Source organism: Empidonax traillii, unplaced genomic scaffold (genome assembly GCF_003031625.1).
Source record: "Empidonax traillii isolate 1590-97213 ecotype Southwest subspecies unplaced genomic scaffold, ASM303162v1 scaffold55:size2822071, whole genome shotgun sequence".
NCBI lineage: Eukaryota > Metazoa > Chordata > Aves > Passeriformes > Tyrannidae > Empidonax > Empidonax traillii.
The window spans coordinates 1,438,348-1,458,908 of NW_020955248.1; the positions used below are offsets into that span (position 1 = coordinate 1,438,348).

General features: G+C 49.7%; 1 protein-coding gene and 1 long non-coding RNA gene across 2 annotated transcripts in view; both read left to right on the top strand.

The window, feature by feature from the left end:
- Positions 1-11,817, top strand: part of LOC114055410 — a 50,036-nt gene extending 38,219 nt beyond the window's left edge. The window contains exon 3 of the long non-coding RNA XR_003570714.1: positions 11,578-11,817. This is a non-coding gene — a long non-coding RNA (uncharacterized LOC114055410). The remainder of the gene's footprint in view (positions 1-11,577) is intronic.
- A 50-nt stretch (positions 11,818-11,867) lies between these two features.
- ELFN2 (extracellular leucine rich repeat and fibronectin type III domain containing 2) lies at positions 11,868-14,809 on the top strand. The gene has a single exon (XM_027879482.1). It carries the CDS (start codon positions 12,191-12,193, stop codon positions 14,615-14,617), a length of 2,427 nt encoding a protein of 808 aa, XP_027735283.1. The 5' UTR covers positions 11,868-12,190; the 3' UTR covers positions 14,618-14,809.
- Positions 14,810-20,561: the final 5,752 nt, after the last annotated feature.

Below are 20,561 nucleotides of genomic sequence, written 5' to 3' on the forward strand. Positions count from 1 at the left end.
TTTATCAACCGTTCGAATGACTGTTTGTTGCTGCAGACCGTATAGCTGGAGGCAGAGGTACGAGTGTGTGGGCAGGCTGCGTTGGTACGCCACAGCCCCACTTTGAAATAGCTGTCACAGTTCCCCCTACATCGTCCCCTTTATTCAAGGCTCTGCCTCCTTACAATGGTGTATAATAAAGGGCACGGTAGCTCCTTGCTGAGCCTGGGAAGTCATGAGCCCCTAAGGTCACGGTGTCTCTGCTTCCCGCGTGTTTCTTGCTTTGCTTACAGATAAAACTAAGTTTAGAAAACTCAGGCAGTTGCCAGTTTAGCTCTGCCAAAACTCATTTCTCCGGAAAGAGGACATATGCCTTTTGTTCTGCTTCTTTTAAAGGCACCAAGGACACCCCAAGTTGCATTACTTGTGACGTAACTCGTCCTGTTCATGATGCTACAGCGTTCTGTTCTTAGGCTCTTGTTCTCATTGCTTAAAGGGAGGATGGTTAAAAAAAAAAAATCTCATTTTGACTTATGGACCAGACTGAGTCATAGGAAGACATCATTAAAAAAGAGAGGGGGTGGATATCATCATTTTTGGCCACAAGCCATCCTTGGAGCTTTCAAAGTCGCCTGTAAATATTACTGCCAGCTCTGTTTCAGTATCAGAGACAGCAGTCCTGGCCAATAGCTTTTCTCCTCAGTGGCCCAATTCGGTATTTCAGAATACTGGAGAAAAGAGGGGGAAGTTAGTGTTTTATTCAACATAGCAACCTCACGAAATGGGAGGTGAAATTACAAGTTGGAGTCCCCGGGCACAGTGAAAATAAGAAAATCCAAACAAGCAAAGGGAAAAAAAGGAAAAGTCTGGATTACTCAAAGCAAGGGAAAGGATGTTGGTGAGTGGGTAACAGAGAAGTTAGGAAGAGGAAGCACAGAGGGAGAATCTGTTATGTTTGGAAGATGTGGGAACCATCAACACAGATGTTGCAGAAGAAAGCAATTGAGAAGCTGAATGGGACTTGCATGGGTTTACAGTTGGGTGCATGCTTAAGTATGTTGCTAAATGGAGACCTGAATGAGTGAGAACAAGAAATAATCATGCGGGAGTCCCCATGCAGTATCAGTCCGTCCAGATTGACATCACAGGCTTTCCCACTGATATAAATCGTTGCTTTTCCTGGGTAGGAAATGAGTCAGGGTGACTCCGAAACTCAGGGTTTGGCCTATGCAGATTAAGAGGAGTAGTAAGGAATAAATAAAATATGGCATATGCAAGGGTGACTAAGGACTGGAAGAGAAGCAAGGAACAGTGTGGGGGAAGGAATAGGGCCATGGTGAGGAACAAAGAAGAGCTGCCAGATGAATTTCTTGCTGAGGCTACCTGGAGAGAGATTTAGGGGGATGTGGCATCATTCCCTGGCCATGAAGTGCATGTTACCTGAATTAGTGGTTAAGACATTTATGTGCCCCTATGAGCTGAGTGATGCTCCTCATTTTTTGGTCTTTTCAGCTTGGAAACAGTCTGGAGCAAAGTTTTTTTCTCACTGAACATATTTGCAGCACCTATGAAACCAGAGGCCCAGTAGGAAATTCAACCTCCATGTACTCTGCTATTGCGAAAGAGTCACAGCAGAGAACAGGTGGGGATAAAAGATGGAAACCTGGACTGAGCAAGAACAAAGGAAAGGGTGGGGTGTCTTTTAAATTAAACTCTCCCCTATTTTTGATTACATCATAGTTAGAATGAGCTTTGGCTTACATAATTAAAATGGAGGATGTCAAGGTACCAGCAGGAACAGTTGTTTTGTTGGGTTATTTGCACAGATCATCTATTTGCTGCACAGCTGCTGTAGGAAATGCAACACCATGAGTAGACATATATAATTGTAGAGAGGGGGGATGAATAAACGTGTTTCAAAGAACAAGGAGAATTCTAAATGTCAGCAAAGGGGTACATGACTCACTCATTGGGAAAATACTATTATTGGATACGTAAGTAGGACTGCACAAAGCGCTCAGTAGAGGGATGCTACTAGAAAAAAGGAGAATTAATAAATGAAGGTAACATTTGGGTAAGTGACAGTGAATGAATGAGGAGATGTGCTTAAGTGCCAAGAGCCAACACAGGGCCTGAAGTGAAAGCAGACAGAGAGTGCGGGGTGAGGATGGCGAAGGATGAAAAGAGAGAGATCATGGACAATGAGGAGGAACAGTACTGGAGACTGCTGAAATACAGTGGAACGGATGAGCGTTTGTTAAAAAACTACTTGGCTTTTGGCACAGTAATGGTGACAGAGAGTGTCTGTTCTACTGAGTCAGGATTAGAGAAATAAATGAGGTGGAACTCCATGGGAGGAGAGGAAATGGCTGTGCTGAGGAGGTAGGAGGAGGCCCAGGACCCAGTTGGAGCTAGCTTCTGCAGAGGTGGGTTAGGCTGCGATGGATGAGTGATGCGAAGGAACTCTGCCCTGTTTCTCAAAAGGAAAATACAATGTCTAAGTGTAACAGACAAGGTTGTATAGGTTACAGACATGGTTGAAATGAGCAGTCAGGATCAAGGCATTTTGCTGATTTCAAGACAGGCATTGAAAATAATTAACTAATGCTCCTGGTGCAGCCGACGACAACTTTGCAGACTTCTTGAGTCCAGAACATGTTGAACTTGAAACTTTTGTTTTTTTCAGTTGCCTAATCCAGGACACCTGATCCAACAGACCCATCCCACATGTCTGGCTGGTCATCCTCACAGCCTGAAACTCTATGTGCTAGCATATCTGCCCAAGCAGAGGCTGAGGAGTCCAACCACTTCTGTGAATGGATCAGTCTGGTTTACATCTGGCGCCATGGGATCTACAGTTCTGGAGAAGGAGATTCTCAGAGCCTTTAGTTTGGGTCCAGCTGGGAGCAGTTCTTATTTTGGTTTTGAACCCCCAAATTTCCAGCAAGCTGCTTTTCTGGCTGGCTAGGTTTGACTGAGTCGGTAGAGAGACAGAGGTAGGTGGATAATGGAGGAAGGGGGTGGTAAGTGGCAGAGCTATTGCCTTCGTGAGAGGCAAGGATGCCGTGTAAGTACTGCCAGTCCCCATTCAGTGAGCAAGTGGTGAGTCAGGGGCAGGTACTGAGTCAGCAAGAAGGCGGACGGGTAGGTGGGTGGGTAGAGCACCCTGGCTAGCTCAGTACAAACCACTCAGCTGCACCGTTGCACTCAGCTCCCTGTGGGAAAGTTGCAGGCAGTGGTTCAGGCTACTGCATCAGTTTCTCCCCTTCCCATGCAATTCCCCAGGCTCCTTTTTTGAGCCAGTGGGGCTTCAGAAAGGATCCCTGACCATAGCCTCTGACAACCCCGTATTTTCCTGACATGTTTATGAACCTACTTGCAAACATTGCCTCTCTGTGAGGTGTGATAATAAAAGAAGAGGAATGAAAACAGCTGATGAAGGTAGAGAGAGCCCTTCAGCCTGTCTTACCCCAACGATACCAACTCATGCAGTCAGGGAGCTGGTGAAAGGTAGGAGGGGGGGGGAGAGAAAGGAAAGAAAGAAAAATAGAAATGAGGTAGAAACGAGAACGAGAGAGAGAAAATATTTGAGAGATGAAAAGAAATTACCATACGGCAGGATCCTGTTATTCAACCTAATTTTCAAAGGACTGCAGCTGTCGCACTGAGATAATCTGTTAATTATAACAGTCATTGTGTTTTGGCAATGGAAGAAAAAAACAGGCTCTAAACAAGGCAAGGTAGTGGGGAAAAGAGAGGGGAGGCAGGGCTGTGTCAAAATGCATGTCAGATGTTAGCTTGAAATGTAGGTGGGTGAGCTGGCCGGGAGGAGGGTCCCTTCCCAGCAAGGCTGAGCTGTGCCATTGCCTTGCGGGTGGAGGATGGAAGGAAGGTAGAAATACTCATGTAGAAACATAGTACCCTGCCCAGCCTGGGGCTACTCCTGTTGCTGACTCCAGGCATGCATCGACCAGAGGAAGAGCTCTGAGGGGCTGAAGTGTCCCCATTAGCCTGTGCTGCCACAGCATTTCACTCTTGGGTCACCTGAAACATCTTCCCCACACCTTTCCTCTGCTTCTACCCTACACTAGATTGGGACTGTTGTATTTGAACCACCCACTGTAACAGCCTCTGCTTCTGGTTGATTTGCAGAAATCCTGATCACAGGGGCTGCCCTGTCCTTTTACATCTTGCAGATTAATGACTTCAGATAGCAACACATGACTGTCAGAGACACCATGTCCGGGAAGGTCACAGTCACACAGAGGAAGGGCAGTCCCTTCCTCTCACAGGAGTGGTGGCTTAACCTCCAGAATTTTCATGCTGGAGTGGCTGCTTGTCCTACTTGGAGAGAGGTCTCGCTGCCAGTGAGGGAACCTCTCTCAGATGGCGCCCAGGGCAAGGTTGACTGGAAGGATGCTTGAATGCCAGTGTTTATGCTCCGCACGAGTTTGCAGGCCTGGAGGTATCCTACACAGGACAAATGGCTGCCAGTCACCTCGTGAAGTGATTACTACTCCAGGACCTATGTAATTCCTTAGGCTCTGAGTCCTTCCAGTAAGAGACAGCAGTGAGCTATTACACAAGGATCCATGCCCTTTCCTGCCCTACCTGCAGGGTAGCATGTTTGAGGGCACTCCAAACTGGCACCACTGGGTTGCTGAGGATGTATGCAGCTTCCAGAAATACTGGAGGTGTGCTTGGTTTGAGTCAGGGCATCACTCAAATAGCTTGTGGTCCTGCTGTTCATAGCCAGACTGGTGAAAACCAGTTGTTGCAGTAAATAGAGTAGCAAGGCTAGCACAAGACAGCAGAGGTATCACAATGACACTGAGGGGATGGGGGTCTTCACAGTGACATCACATATAGGCCAGGAATTTTTCCTGGTCTCATGCCAAATATGCTGCATGGGAGCATAGAATAGACACAGTACACCCACCCTGTTCCTTCCAACAGCTCCCTCCCATGCACCCAGAGCCTCCACTCCAGGCCTGTTACCTGCAGCAGTTCACACACACATTCACCCAGACCTGCCACTCCTTTCCCTTTACCCCACAACAGCTCACAGAGAGCAGGGGTCGTTCCTTGTCCCCTAGAGCAGCTCCTTCCCACGTGCCTGCCCTCACACCCTACTCCCTACAGTGATTCACATCAGGGGACACATACAGAAGGAGTGCTCCCACCTCTTTTCCTACAGCTCTTCTCCCATGCGCACACTCGCACAACCATGGTTGTCTCCCATGATCCATGCACCCCCACACGCAGCCCGTGCTCCCACTCCATCCCCTACGACGCCTGTCACACAGCCAAACACTCCCACCCCTTTCTCCCAGTGACTGCTTCATGCAAACACACATGCACACACACATACACTCACAAACAGCACTTTGCCTGGTTCTCCATGGCAATTCCTCCCTCCCCAGGAGCCGGCACTGATTCTTTGCTTCACAGAGTGATTAACCCACATATGCTCCCAGCCCACGCATCCACCCCACCATCCATAGCGACTCCTCCACATGTACACCCCCTCCACCTCGCACTCCTGGAGCCGACACTGCCACCTCTTTCTCTGCAGTGACTCACACCCCTGCACAGCCCTGCACGTGCACAGGGCAGAGCCAGCCTTGCTGTTGCCCTCCCTATGACCGGTCCCTGCAGACGGCCACGCAGAGCCCATGCTTCTTCCCCATGGCCAACGGGAATTATTTCTAAACCTTTCTACTGCCTCATGTCTGAGCTCGTGGGATGACAGCAAGGGGTGGGGTGATGTTTCCCAGGCCCACCTTTCCCCTCTGGAGGGAAAGAGATGAAGGCAACCTTATTGCTGATAATATTTTTTCTTATGGCACTGTAATATCTTAACATTCTCTTCTGCCTGGAGAACGCTGTTCCCCAAGCCTACCCCCATGTACATGCTTCTGTGGACTGCTGCTGCAGGCTGTCTGGGTGGAGCTGGCTTGATGCAAATCCCCCTTAATCTTCAATAATCATATTAATATAAAAGGTAACCATTTCACTTTGGAAAACAAAAGTGGCTTTCTGGCCTGCAAGGGAACCACTGGCATATGAAAGACCTTTCTGCCAGTATTTATCACTCTAAAATAAGATTTATGCTTCTAAAGCTCTCTCTTTTCTTTCATGCTTCTGAGCTGCTTCATTTTTCTCCCCTGAGCCTTTCCATTCTCTCTCTCTTGCTGCCTAACAAATTAGGCATCTAATCGCTGTTGGGGAGGCGCGATGGGAGAGCAGGGGTTTTATATACAGCGTTGTGTTGGTTTTTTTTCATGGTTAGTCTTTAAGCTGTTTGGCCCAGAAAAGGTTTGGAGTTAATGGCTGTGCTTTTGATTGAGCCTGGGTGCATGTGCATGGCATCTGAATTCTTCCCTTGCCCCAAATTGGCCAAAGGGTAGGACTGCAGAGCAGCATGTCCTTGAGGGAGTGCTACAGCCTATATTTCAGTCCTCTTCCCCTTCTTCACCATTTCTGGATGAAATTTGAGCTTGCAGTGGTGTCCTGTGAGAAGCAGCTCAGACCTTGTTTGTTTTTTTGTGCTTCCTCACCGCAGTGTCCTACTGGGATCCTGGTGCTTTGGGCTTCCTCATGTCAGGGACAGTTGGAGTTTGGGAGCTGCAATCTTCCTCCTGACTCATGGTAGGGAAACCCCAGTTTTCAGAGGGATGATTTTTCTTCGAACAGGTATTATGGGTTTGTATATGGTGAAATGAACCTGACCAGAGTTGAGCTATGAGATTTCTCTTGCAGCAGCACTCTGCCAAAATTCACAGAGCCTCTAATGTTGAGTGGACATCCTTCAGCAGGACTCACTGAAATCAGTTCAACCCCTGTAAGGGATGAAGGCTTCGTCTGGTTAGCGACATGTTAGTGAAAAAAACCCTTTTGTTTCATGACTTTCTAGGGTGGCTCTACAGCTCCTGTGACCTGGATTTTTGAAGCTACAGGGCGAATTGTAAACTAACGTGACATTGGGATGGAACTCAGAGATGTTGATATCTTATGTGTTCCATGAAATGGGGGAATAGATTAGAGAATAGAGAACATGAAAGAGTAGCCTTCACCGAGACCCATCAAAGGAAAGAGTACTGTGAGAGCTCAACCCTTGGTTAACGTCAGAGAATCTGCAGGGGAAGGTATTCTCTGTCCCTCTTTCTCTCTCACAAATGTCTTCCGTGCCACAAAACCACAGGTCACTTTGCTTTCTGCTCCCTCTTCTCTTGGTCTCAGACTTCTCAGGGCTTCTGGAGCACCTCTGGGCACAGTCACGGGTTCTTTACTGCGTGACTTGATGGTAACTCTTGCAATAAACAGGAAGCAGCAGGGCTGAGAGGGAAGGGGCTGCTGTTGTGTAAGTGTCACAGCAGTGCTGCAAGCTTCTCCCATGGCACTGTACTTCCACTATAGCCAGGTGCAAAAGCAAGGAGAATCTCTGGGTGGTGATTTGAAGTGCCTACAGTGATGCTCAGACCACTGTGTATTACAGAAACTACCCAGCAGGTACAGAGAATCCCCTCAAGTAAAGCACCAATTGCCAGCATCAAGCACTCGTGGGAAAGACCACTCTTCCAGAAAGTAGTTAGAGGACTACTAGAAGGATCTTAAAGCCAAGAAGGGGAGGCAGAGCCCCTTCGAGAGGATATTTGTGTCCTGAGGCCTGCCAGGAGCAGGCAGCACACTGAGTTAGGAAAAGGGATGATGCTCAGCTGCAGCATGAAGCTTAAGAAAGCAGCGGGAGCTTTGGCCTGGTTTCGGGGTGTCCCCAGAGGAGTCAAGAGTGTTTGGCAGGTTTTTAATGCATGCATTTGTAATGGGAGGCTCTTAGCACCGTTTAAGCAATGGTAGAATTTAAGTGCAGGCTTTTCCAGTGCATAGAGCCCCATGAGGACAAGGTTGACAGGGTCAGAATTTCAGGCCCAAATTTCTGCTGTATGTGGTTTTTCTGGTTTCTTTGTATTCTCTCTTAGTTTTGGCCCTTCCACATCCTTGACCCCCAGATTGCTTCTATCCTTCCTATCCTGCCTGTCCATACTTCCACTGGCTGTATTTTAAGCTGCCCTCAACCTGGCCATCTAACTAGTGACTGTAATCCCGTGTAACCCCTTGTGCCATCTTGATCTCCGAGTCAAAGGGATGTCTGTGGCCACCAGGACACCCAGCTTCTGACTCAGATTTTGGGCTCTTCTTCCTCCGTTTCACCTTCCCTTCTCTTTCCTCTGAACAGTGGAACTGTTCTCTGTGGCCTTCTGTTTTTCTCCAAATAAAGTGGTGCAAAGAAACACTGTTGCAGCCATTAGTAGACAATAAACAAGAGGGGAGAATCAAACTGTGGGGAGCTTGGAGCTGAGGGGCTGACTTTGTACCAGCCAAGGAGGGTACAGCCATTTGTGGGTGCAGTGTCACGACTGCTCCTTGATGCTCTCACGTACAAAAGGATGGCCAGGAGCCAAGGGTTCATTGTAAGAGCCATCTTGGGTGACACTGAGGCATGTTGAAACCCTACATCTGGGTAAGCCCAGCACACAGAATTGGTGACCTTGTACCTTCCCTGTAAAACATGTCCCAACTGTTCTTCTTACCTGTAAGTTCTCCACAGTTCTTGCATTCCCTTCCTTTGCTGTCCTTTGAGGGAGTTGTTAATCCTTACTTTCCCTGCCCACCCTCCATCCCTGCACGTTTTTGCTCTGTTGCCTGAGAGGCAAAGGAGGGAAACAGCCAGCTCCACTGTCAGCACCTTTCCAGCCAGCAAAAAGGACAGAGTGTTGCTTCCTTGTGCTGTTGGACTCCAATACTATATGATTTACGTTCATTTGGCTGTAGACAGTTGAGGAAGGGCATGGTGCTGCCCCCCACTCCTGGCTTCCCTTTGACTATAAAATGCCAGGGCCAGGGACCAGCTGCTCCCTAAAGGGCAGGGCGTGGCTGTGGGGGAGCTGGCATTGGCCTGAGCTGAAATGGGGTCCTGGGCCATGGGCAGGGGTGGAGTAAGCCACACATTGGGCTGGCCTCAGGGCTCTTGAAACCAGCATGACAGCTGGGAGACAGAAGCTCTTGGGGGAAGAATTTCAGGGTCTATGTGTTTCTCGCAGAAACTCCCCTAACTTGGGGACCCAAGGGGACCAAGGATTTTGGCCTGTGGAATGGCTTGATCCTTCCTTTGGCCTGTGGTTGAGGCAAGGCTGCACAGCCAAGGTGGGAAGTAGACAGGACATAGGTCTCTCTGCATGGTCCCATTGTTTTTGACACATAGCAAGGATAAACACCACCTTCATATCCCTCCACCCCCTAACCCATCCGCCTCTTCCCTTTGTAGGCTAGTAGGGCATCTGTCCTTCCAAACTCTCTCTGTCCTTTCTGAGTGCAGCTCTTTGGGAGGGATGGGGTGGCTCTCAGCAATTGCTGGAGCTGCTGCAGAGAAACACAGTCCTGGCCTCAAAGTTTCTCTCTGTGCACCATGAACAAGCTGCAGCGGGCAATGGTGACTTCAGTACACCATTTGGAGCAGCCTGACTTACAAGAAGAGGTCAATGTAAGGGGGCTGGGATGCTCCTGTATAGAGTTGGATATTGTGCAGATTATTTGGTGAGGTGAGACAGGCAGGTCAAAGCATAATGCTCAGAGAAGGATGCTGGCTAAAATTTGGGCTAAACTTTCTACTGCTAGGTCAGGGGCTGCCCCTGGCCTCTCCCAAGAGTGGACATACTTTGGGCACCAGTATAAAAAAGCATGATGGTATCTGCCACTCCTTTGTTCAGTGGAAGAGATCAGGCAAAGTGAACGAGCAGTAGAGAGGAAGGTAAAGGGACAGAGATGGTGGGGTGATCGTATCTGCATGGAGTCACTTCTGGAAACGGTGGGACAAGGGAGGGGACTGGTGCTGAGGAATATCAGAGGCCTGTGGGTCCCAACCTTTGGAGAGCCAGATGTGCCTCCTATTTGATGCATCTGGGGAAACAGTGTCAGAAAATTATTTCTCACTGGATTGCAAGGCTGAGAAACAAAGCAACAGACTGCAGAAACCTCTGCCTTCTGCTTCAGTGCAGGCTGTGGCAAAGCTGAGGCAGCAGCTGGAGGCCCTCATGGAATAACCATAGGTGACATGAGTTTGGTGGCCTCAGCTGTGGGGAATGGAGGCTTTCTCTCTGTCTTTTCCATTGGTCTAGCTCTTCTCCCCCTCCCCTTCTCCATCTTGGCTTTACTTTTTGGATTATTGAATATTTAAGTGTTTCTCTGTGACACTATCTCTGATCCCTTAATCCAGCTGGCCTGGTAATTCCACAGACCCAAATCAGCTCAGATTTCTCCACGGACGTAAGCCTTGTTCCTCAAGGGTTCCCTCCTCCTTCATTTATCTTCCTTCATTTTATTTCTGCCCTTTGTGTCTCTGCGCTAGAAACTGGTTCAGCTTTTGCAGCAAAAGCTTTGGCGATATCTTTAGTGAGCAGCCTCCCCCCAAAATAAAAAGGGCAAGAGGAGATCTTTATTTTTCATTAGCCAAGAATATTTTTCGCTTTTTTTTTTTTTAATTGTTTTCTTTCTCCTCAAAATTAAAAAGAAAAAAAATAGCACAGTGCCCACCTGTTTTATCTGCTGTATGAAGTTATTTCCTTTGCACTGCCTGAGGACACCCCTGACAATCTCCTGTTTCAGCGCAGCAGGAGAAGGGCTGAAGCTGTAGCTGGAGAGAAAGGTGGTCCAGGCATCCCTTCCCAGTCAGAACCAGGAGCTTGCCCAGAGACTAGAAATACATTTGTCGTGGTTTGCCTGCAAGGTGTGTTTTCTCACAAAGGGACAGTGATCATAGCCCCCAAGGAGAGGTAGTAAAGTATGAAGGTGTAAACTGTGCACCTCTCTGTGGTGGGGGTTAGGTGGGTGATGTGCTTTCAGCTCAGGACTGCCGGCACTATTGGGTGAGAGACTGGAGGCTGCTATTTGACACACTGCCTGCACCCTGCTCCCCACCTCCCCAGCATGCTCAAGACAGACTCAACAGCATTGTCCATGCACCAAGAGGCAGGAACAATTTTTAGAGCAGAAGTGGTTACATGTGGCTTGAATTATTTATCCCTCTTGCATCAAGAAAGGAAGGAAGAAAGAAAAAAGTTGGGATTTTTTTTTTGGGAATGGGGGGAAGCTTGTCTTCATTTTCCCTGCTTCACGCATTCTGTGTAAAACATTTTCAGGCAGCTGAAAATTCATGGCTTTGGCTGTGCTTAGGGCTTGCCTTTGTTTACACTAGGAGTTTTGAGCCCCCGCAATAACAGTTTTATATTTCCCACTCTCCCTTCCCTTCCTCTTCTACTCCCACACCACTGCCTTCTCCCAGGTCTCTGGCTGTGATCACACTACTTAAGGAAGCCCAGATACCCTTCTGCATACCCCTGATACGAGATTATACATCGTGAGGGTTCCCTACTCAAAGGCTTATCAGCATGGCAGGCACTACCACTCCTCTCCTGCTTGCACTCCCCATAATGCCATCTCTTCCTCATATCCCTTTTCTCATGAAACACTGCTGTCTATACTGTTATCTCAAAGACCCTTACAACTGATATCTCCTCGTCTCCTCTGTGTTTTCTTTTCCAGATTCCAGTGACAGATGGATCTCTCTCGTGCGCACTTGCTCTTTCCCTCTCTTTATTTTTGTTTTCAACATATTTGATCTGAAGCTCTGAAGCTGCTCAAAGGGAACCCGGTAAAGAAGGAAGAGAGGGAACAGAAACTGAAGGAGTGTGAGCGACAGAGGAGGCAGCCCTGCCTTGTTCATCCAGATCACACTGTGAAGGGGTGGGGGAAGACTAGAGCAGGGGGAGGACTTGTGTTTGTTTTGGGGTGGGTTCAGTGTGGGTGGGGGGTGGGTGGGAGGGACGAAAGTGGAAAAGGTGAGTCGCTCATGAGCATCAAAGAAGATTTATTATCCTCGTCCTGAATTTTTGTTTAGAAAAGAAGCACAAAGTAGTTCCCTTCCAGACCAAACATCCATGGTCATAGCTTTTGGGTACTCTGCAAGAAGATTGCATGTGTTGTCCCTCCTCCGTGCTCCTGGCTTGACCGAGAGGACAAGAAGAAATAATGGTGATGACACCCGATAGGACTGGGGTGCTCATACCTTTCCATTGCTAAACCCCAGCTACTTCCCCTGAGTTTCCTTTTGCTGTGGTCTTGAGTTATTTGTTGGGGATTTTTTTCCCCTGTCCTGATGAGGTCACCACTGCAGACCATGCTGTGCCTGGGGTTGTGGGCAGCTGCCCTGCTGTGCTTGTTTTCCCCTGGCACTGTGCGTGGTGACTGCTGGCTGATTGAGGGGGACAAAGGTTATGTGTGGCTGGCCATCTGCAGCCAGAACCAGCCTCCATATGAGACAATCCCCCAGCATATCAACAGCACAGTGCACGACTTGCGTCTGAACGAGAATAAGCTCAAAGTGGTGCTGTACTCCTCCCTCAACCGCTTCGGCAACCTGACTGATTTGAACCTGACCAAGAATGAGATCTCTTACATTGAGGATGGGGCTTTCATGGGCCAGTCAAACCTCCAGGTCTTACAGCTGGGCTACAACAAGCTCACCAACCTGACAGAGGGCATGTTGCGGGGCATGGCCCGTCTCCAGTTCCTCTTTGTGCAGCACAACCTAATTGAGCTGGTCACCCCTACTGCCTTCAATGAATGCCCTAGCTTGATTAGCATTGACCTGTCATCTAACCGTCTCAGCCGTCTGGAGGGGAACACTTTCACCAGCCTGAGCAATCTGATGGTGTGTGAGCTGGCTGGCAACCCCTTCAACTGTGACTGTAGCCTCTACAGCTTTCTTAACTGGTTGGCTCTCTTCAACAACGTCACCAAGAACTATGACCGCCTCCAGTGTGAGACTCCACGGGAGTTTGCTGGCTATCCACTTCTGGTACCCCGTCCTCACCACAACCGCAATGCCATCACCATCTTCCAGTCCATGTGCAGAGGTGGCACCATTCCCTCCCTCTCCAGGGTCAACCCCACTCCTTATACCCCTGATTCCCAGCGAGACCTGGATGAGGGCTCAGCCATCAGCCCTGGGGACTTCCTCTCAGTCAAACCTCCAGCCTCCTCCACCACTGACTCCTCATTCAGTCCCAGCATCAAGCTACATGACGTCACCATCACTTCAGCCATTCTGATGGTAACCATCCCCATGCCCTACAGTAAGATGTATGTGCTGGTCCAATACAACAACAGCTACGTTTCTGACATAGCGACACTGAAGAGCAAGAAGGAATATGTCACTGTCAACAAGCTGAAGGCCCACACCGATTATACGTTCTGTGTGGCCTCTATCCGCAATAACAGGCGTTACAACCATACTTGCCTGACCTTTGCAACCCGGAGCAAAGGCAGGGAGGACCCTATTTCCAGTACTTCCACCACCACACACTATATCATGACCACCTTGGGTTGCCTCTTTGGGATGGTCATTGTTCTGGGGGTGGTGTACTACTGCCTACGAAAGCGGAGGATGCAGGAGGAGAAACAGAAGTCCCTCAATGTCAAAAAGACCATTCTGGAAATGCGTTATGGATCAGATATTGATACCAGTACCATGGTACATCCTTCCCAGAAGCTGGGTGAGCCACCTGTTATCCCTGTCTCACGGATGTCTTCCATCCCTTCCATGATTGGGGAGAAGTTGCCCCCATCAAAGTCAATAGAAGCTGGGATGGAGACTCCTAAAGTCACCACTAAAGGTAACTACATTGAGGTGCGGACTGGTGGTGGAGATGGGCTAGAGAGAGCCCAGCGGGATGAGGACCTGAGGGAGCTTGACAATGGGCAAGGCTCAGCTGCTGAGATCTCTACTATAGCCAAGGAGGTAGACAAGGTCAACCAGATCATCAACAACTGTATTGATGCCCTCAAGCTGGACACAGCATCCTTCCTGGGTGGTGGGTCTGGTGTTGACTCAGACATGGCCTTTGAGTGCCAGTCCATCCCAGCTGGTTCCTCGAGCGGGCTAGAACGGCCCAGCTTTCTTTCCCCACCCTACAAGGAAAGCTCCCACCACCCTTTGCAGCGCCAGCTCAGTGCTGATGCTGCTGTGGCCAGAAAGACCTGCAGTGTCTCCTCTAGTGGTTCCATCAAGAGCGCCAAGGTCTTCAGCTTGGATGTGCCTGACCACCCACCACTCAGCAAGTCTGACTCCAAATACATTGAGAAGGGCAGCCCACTTAACAGCCCTTTGGATCGTCTTCCCTTGGTGTCTCCGAGTGCCATCCACCACTTGGAGGTCAAGCCTTCTTACCATTGTAGTGAGCACCGTCACTCCTTCCCGGCCCTGTACTATGAGGAAAGTGCTGACACCCTGAGCCAGCGGGTGTCATTCCTCAAACCACTCTCCCGGTCCAAGCGAGACTCAACGTACTCCCAGCTCTCCCCCAGACACTACTTCTCAGGCTACTCCTCCAGCCCTGAGTATTCATCAGAGAGCACTCACAAGATCTGGGAGCGTTTCCGGCCTTACAAGAAGCATCACAGGGAGGAGGTTTACATGGCAGCTGGGCATGCCCTGCGGAAGAAAGTTCAATTTGCCAAGGACGAGGATCTGCATGACATCCTGGATTACTGGAAAGGAGTCTCTGCTCAGCAGAAGCTGTGACTCTTCCTCACAAGGAAACAGTACAAACCAAGACCCCCCCTCCAACAACCAGAAAAATAAGCCACTTGACTGTGAAAAATAAACCAACAGCAAAATACTCCTGACAAATACAAAACTGACAAAATCTTTTCTTAAAGTTTACAACAACAGAAAACTCTCTCACACACAGACACACACACAGACACACACACAGACACACACACAGACACACACACACATGCTGAATTGTCTCTACTGCGTTGCGGGGACCATTGTTCTGCCTGCAGATAGTTGGGAGGAGTGTCCTGCTCTAGCACTGTGGTAACAATGTTGGAGTATGGGTGGGTGGGAATGGCCCAGGAGTGGGTGGTACTGATGGCAAGGGAAGGGCAGGAATGGACACTCACTGGGCATGAAACTCAGCTGTGAACTATTCCTCTTTCTGTTCCTGTTGTGGGCTGATTTTTGCTTTTGGGTGGGAGGGGAGGACTTCACTTTAGAAAGCTTCCCTGTCCATCCCTTTCCTGATGCACCTGCTATTCCAAATCTTTCTTCACTAACTTTTCCCTCATTTTCTTTGTCAGTGGAGGCTTCTCTCTCTCTCCCATCCCCTTCCAAGACAGGTGGAATTTGTTGGAAGAAGTTCTCTCACTTCTTTTCCCTTGCCCTTTCCTACCCCTCTCTGTTAAAGCTCCCTAGGCTTGCACGTTCTGCCTAGGTACTTCATGAGCCTCCATCCTCCTCAGAGGAAGGAGAGGAGATGTGAAAGACCAAGGGAGATAGGACCTGCCATAAAAGAGGCTCTGTGCCCTTGCTGTTCCTCCTCCTTCCCTTCTCCTGCCATGTTGCTGCTGCTGAACACCAGCAATTCTGGAGTGACAGTCATTCTCCAGGCCTGCTCAGAGCCAGCTTTCTGCCAGTTGGTGGGGGGAAAGGGGTTATGAATTTTCTCTTTGTTATGGTAAGCCAAGTCCTCAAAGGAGTCGTGGAAGAAAATGTAGGAAGGTCTGGTCTCTCAGAGATATAAAGGGTTCCCATCTCTCCATGAATGTCATTGGTCAGAGGTCCTCCCCACCATACACACCTATGCTCAGGCTGCCCTTGTGCAGTAAGTTTAATACTTTGTATTCATGTTCCCCTTACTATGAGGAAGGGACCTGGAGAGGAGCTCAGCAGAACAAGTTCTACATGAAGCTTCTGCAGCTCTTCCCAAATGACTTGCACCGTGGGCTCTGGGGTGGGTGGGTGGGTGTGCATGAGAAGAGCATCACCCAACCTCCTCACTTCCTTGTGGATGTGAAGAATAGGATTTCAGTTGCTCACCTCACTGGATTTGCCTCACAGAAAAATCTTTCTCTTAGGCCATGGACATCCTGGCATGAATAGGAGACAGCCTAGAGTGAAGACAGGCACAGGAAACAAATGGGATGTGAGAATGGGGCCTGGGAGTAGCCCCAGAAGGATGGCCCTGGTAGAAGCTCCCTCTGTGTGTTCAGCCACACTTTGTGTGCCAGGATAAAAGAGGACACCAGCCTCTGGTGGATGGCAATGTTCCTTTGACTGCTTAGAGGCCCTCATGAGAGTCAGAGCAACATATCACTTCTTAACTTCTCCATCTCCTCACAGTTAGGTGTTCCAAACTTTTCTTAGGGATGGATCCTTTCATATCTTGGCAAAACCCTGGTTTCACTTGTTAGGTCCCAACCTCTGTCCCTTGGATAGAAGATCTGCTGCAGAGTTGGGAATGAGCCTACTGCCCTCTCTACCTAGTCTCATTTCTGAACAGCCCAACAAAGCACAATCTTGGCACCATCTCCCCCAAAGTTTTGTTGTCAGGCAGGGGTGCTGCCTGTTGAGTATGTCTTTATTCAGCACAGTGGGTCTCCTCTCCATGATCTGCCCAACACCTGACAGTTGTTCTTCTCTATCTAGATGAGAATGAGGGCCCCTCTTGCGCTGGCCCTCCCTAAGTGGTTATTTCCTCTTTGAGCCCCAGTGTTTTTGGGGGCTTGGGAGAAGGATGAGGGTGCAGGAGCTTCTCTGGGAGGGATTTACATGCTGTGTACAGAGAACTTACCTGTTATCTGTCAGGTAGTAGCACTGCCAGCTGTGAGAGCTGGTTTCTATGCCACTGGTGATATCATTTTGCCTTCTGTAAGTGAGGAACAGCAGTAGGCAGAGACTCCTTTCCAGTAATCCAGGATGTCATGCAGATCCTGATGCAGAAAACCAGAGGGGGTATCCCAAAAGTCTAAACCTGTGAAGATCTGTGGTGTTCCTTCTTCATAGGGATGCTGATGGTAACAATCCTAAGCCAGGTCCTGATCCCATTGCCTCAGACTCCTTCACTGTCAGCCTGCTTCCCCACAGTAAAAGCATCATTTTGCCGTGAGTCCAAAGATGTCCATGGGACTGACTCCACACAGTTAGAGCCAGTCCAACCCAGAGGAAAGGGTGTGAGTGCACACGTATGTGTGTGCGTGCACAGGAGGATGAAGGGAAGTCACATCACTGCTGCCAGGAGTCCCTCCATGTTGGGACCATGCAGCAAATCAAGACAGGTAAATGCTGTGAGAGATGCTTAGGCACAGCAGAGCCTCTCCATCTACCACTTGGAGCAAACCCAGTGGTCTTCCAGCATGGCAACCATCCAAGCAGAAGAGACTATTGGCTGGGGCACAGAACTGGACAGGAAAAGGAGGATGGCATGCAAGGGGAGATGGAGTCTTGTTCCTCTCCCCACCTCTTCCCTCCCTGTGCTTCTCTGCTGTACGGTCTTGTACACAGTTCTGCTCAGTCAATACTTTAGGGGGGAACACTGATCTGTTAAGATTTCTGCTCCCTCCCCTTATCACCTCAACAAGGCAGAAAAGAAAGGTCAGGGATACAGCTATTGTCAGGCCCTTCTTTTTCCTGTGGTAGGGGTGAGGCTGGATAAGGGGGACAGGCCATTTCTCTCCCAGCTGTAGCCCCCCCACTCCAAACCAGTGGATGAAGTTTGCACAAGATGGACTGTTCTGTGGGAGGAAGAGGGCAAGGAAGGGAAACAAAGTGTCTCACCTTCCTTCCTCCTCCCTTCTTCTTTGTCCTGCTCCCTCCCCAGGGATGAGGGCTCACAAAGTGATGCCAGCCCTGTTGGAGGAAAGCAGATTTAACATTCTATTTGCATGATGATTTTACTGTATTTTTCTGAGCAAACACCTGTTGTGTATGTGCCAGTTTGTTGGAATTTAACCTCCTTCCTCAAAGTCTCTCCTGTCCTTGTCCCTGTTTTCCCTGCTCCTTTCATTCATCCCTGATGTGATTTTTATGAGACACTCCTATCAGTTTGGGAGGGAACGTACCCCAAAGAGAACCCAACCCAATCAGCCCCGTAAAACCTTTTTCTTCTTCTTTCCAGGATCCCCCTCCCCTTGCCCCAAATGTGGTGTCTCAGCTGTTTTTCAGGGTCATGTGCGTAAAGGGGAATGTGTTACATACCAAAGGCCTGCTCTTTCTAGTGGCCATCTTTTCTCCTAGTTACTGAGAAACAGGAGAGAGGCCCATCGAGACAGATCTCGTAAGAGAAATGGTCACTGCCATTCCCATGCCCTGGTTGTTCTTTCCTGAAATCTACAAGCAAGGTTATTCCCGGGGGGAACAAGGAATGCTTCAGCTGCAGGAAAACCTCTGATACAGTGAAAACTTAGTTTGGAGCTGGTTACAATCACTTAGAAGACCTTCCACCACCTTCCTCTGATTGATTGCATGGAGCTCTGCATTAGGTTTGCCCTACCCATTCTCTGCCCTGGGTGGCCCTGGCAAAGAACACGACATGATGAAACCTGAAAAGCCTCTTTGCTGAGAAAAAGCATGGAGAGACTGTCTGAAGTTTCTAAGCTCCCTGTGGCTTGGCTTTGGCAAGTCTCTAAATGCTGCCTTCTCCCAGGGCAAAGTGGATTTCTGGGGCAGAACCAGAACCAGACTCTTTCACACTATTTCTGACTTGATAGCTCTTGGCAGGGACAACAGGGGTTTAGTTCACCTCACTGGAAATTGTGAAGGTTGAGAAACGAGGTTGAGTGCAGACCTGCCCTCTACCCCCAGCAAAAGCCTTGTGGGGAAGACTGGGCTTGGGTCCTGCACCCAGAAGAGTGAAGGTGAGACCCTAGATGTGCTTGTCTCATGGGGCAGAGCTCTTTCCCATACCTGATGTTGGAGCCCCAGCTTATGCTGTGGTGCTGTGTTTCCCTTCTCCCTCTCCCCACTCTTCCATACTAAATAAATCCCTCTCAAGGTAGGTGTGAAATATTCATGACTGACAAATGAAGAATTATGTCGGGCTGAGGAGGGCTCTGTGTGTTTGCAATGCTAATCAGCCTGCCTTCCTGGAGGAGGCTCTGCCTGGCAGGCTTGAGGGAAGAAGGGGAAGATGCAGGAGGGAAGGTGGAAAAGGAACTGAGAAAGAGGAGTGGCAGATGCAACAGGGATGAAGAAGGTGTGCTGGGACCAAGGAGTGGGGAGGCAAGGAGGAACAGGTAGAGGGAGATGAAGAAGGTGTAGAAGAGGGACAGGCTGGAAAAACCCAGGGAAGAGATGGCCACTGTGGAAATAATGGGATGGTAAAGGGACAAAGGGACTAGCAAGGACAAAGGGACAACTAGGGTTCAGTGCAGGGGTGGAGGCTTTCTGAGAGGAGGTGGGGAGTAAGTCAGCAGTGCCTGGAGAAAACAATCTGGGCAGAATTCTTGATGAGCTGTGACCCCTCTCTGTAGGGCAGAGCTCAGTGCTACAGGGCCGGCAGCTGCCACATGGGCAGGAGCTGGACCCAGAGCCCCGAAAGCACATTTGCCATGCTTGTTGCTGACAGGAAAGCTCAGCTGCATAGGGAAGGACACACAGTCTCCAGGAGCTTGGAGAATGTCCCTTCTACCACCACCTCCTTCGGCACAAGCCACAGGCAAGAAGAGCTGATGGAGCTGTGTCCTCTTCCTGGAGCCAGCTTGCTGCTGTCCCACCATCTGAGCAGGAGGGAGCATTCTCTGGGTGGCTCAGTCTGGGACAAACACTCTGTGCCACCATCCTCTGGGCCACAAGGGTATCTTGTAGGGCTGGTGGAGCCTGCCCCACTCAGCCACCCACTGCCCACCCTGTCCAAGACAGAGGTTTTTGGGTCCTTCCCCGAAAGAAGGGGAAAGGGGAGCATCTGTTTTGTCCCCCCTACACACGCACGCACTCCCAACCCCATCCTTCCAACTGCTTTGGCCTTGTACTGTGAGGGGTGTTCTTGGTCTGCCTCCCCTTGACTGCCTCCCGTGTGTGCCCTGGAGAAGTGTCTCTGTACCTCTCTCTGCGCCATCCCACCAGGGCAGCTCTCTGCAGGGCTTCCCCAACCCATCCCCATTCCCCAGGTAGAGAGAGGGCATTCTCTGCCCAGTTTCTCCTTCTCCTACTTCGCCCACTCCCTCTCCTCCCTGCCCCACCAGGGTTAAGTCCCCCTTTTCCCTCCTTATGGTTCCCCTCTATGCCCCATCCTCTCACGTTTGGCTTGGCCTTTGCCTCCCCCATAACTACCACCGCCACTGTGAGGCCTTGCTCTTGGGTGGCCTGTCCCCACTGCCTGCTCTCCATCTTCCCCATGGGGAGAAGGAAGAGCCTGTCCGGGTGAGGCCAGACCCTCCAGGGCTGGTACGGCTGGTCCATCCACAAGCACAGCATCTGGGGTGAGGGGGTGGGAAGGGGTGGGCAGCTGCCAGGCACAAAGAAGGGGGCATCAGCCCTTGAATGTAAGGAAGGGCCTGGGAGGCAGCTGCTGGGACTGGCCTCTTTGGTGTTCCTCCTTCCATAACAACCCTGTGACCCCCTCGTTTGTGTATGGACAAATTTGAGTTTGGAGTTATGTTCTTCTGTTTCTTCTTCTCTTCCCCCCCACCCCTTCTTCTTTTAGATTTGTATTTCTTTCTCATTATTTTCTTTCTCTTTTTTT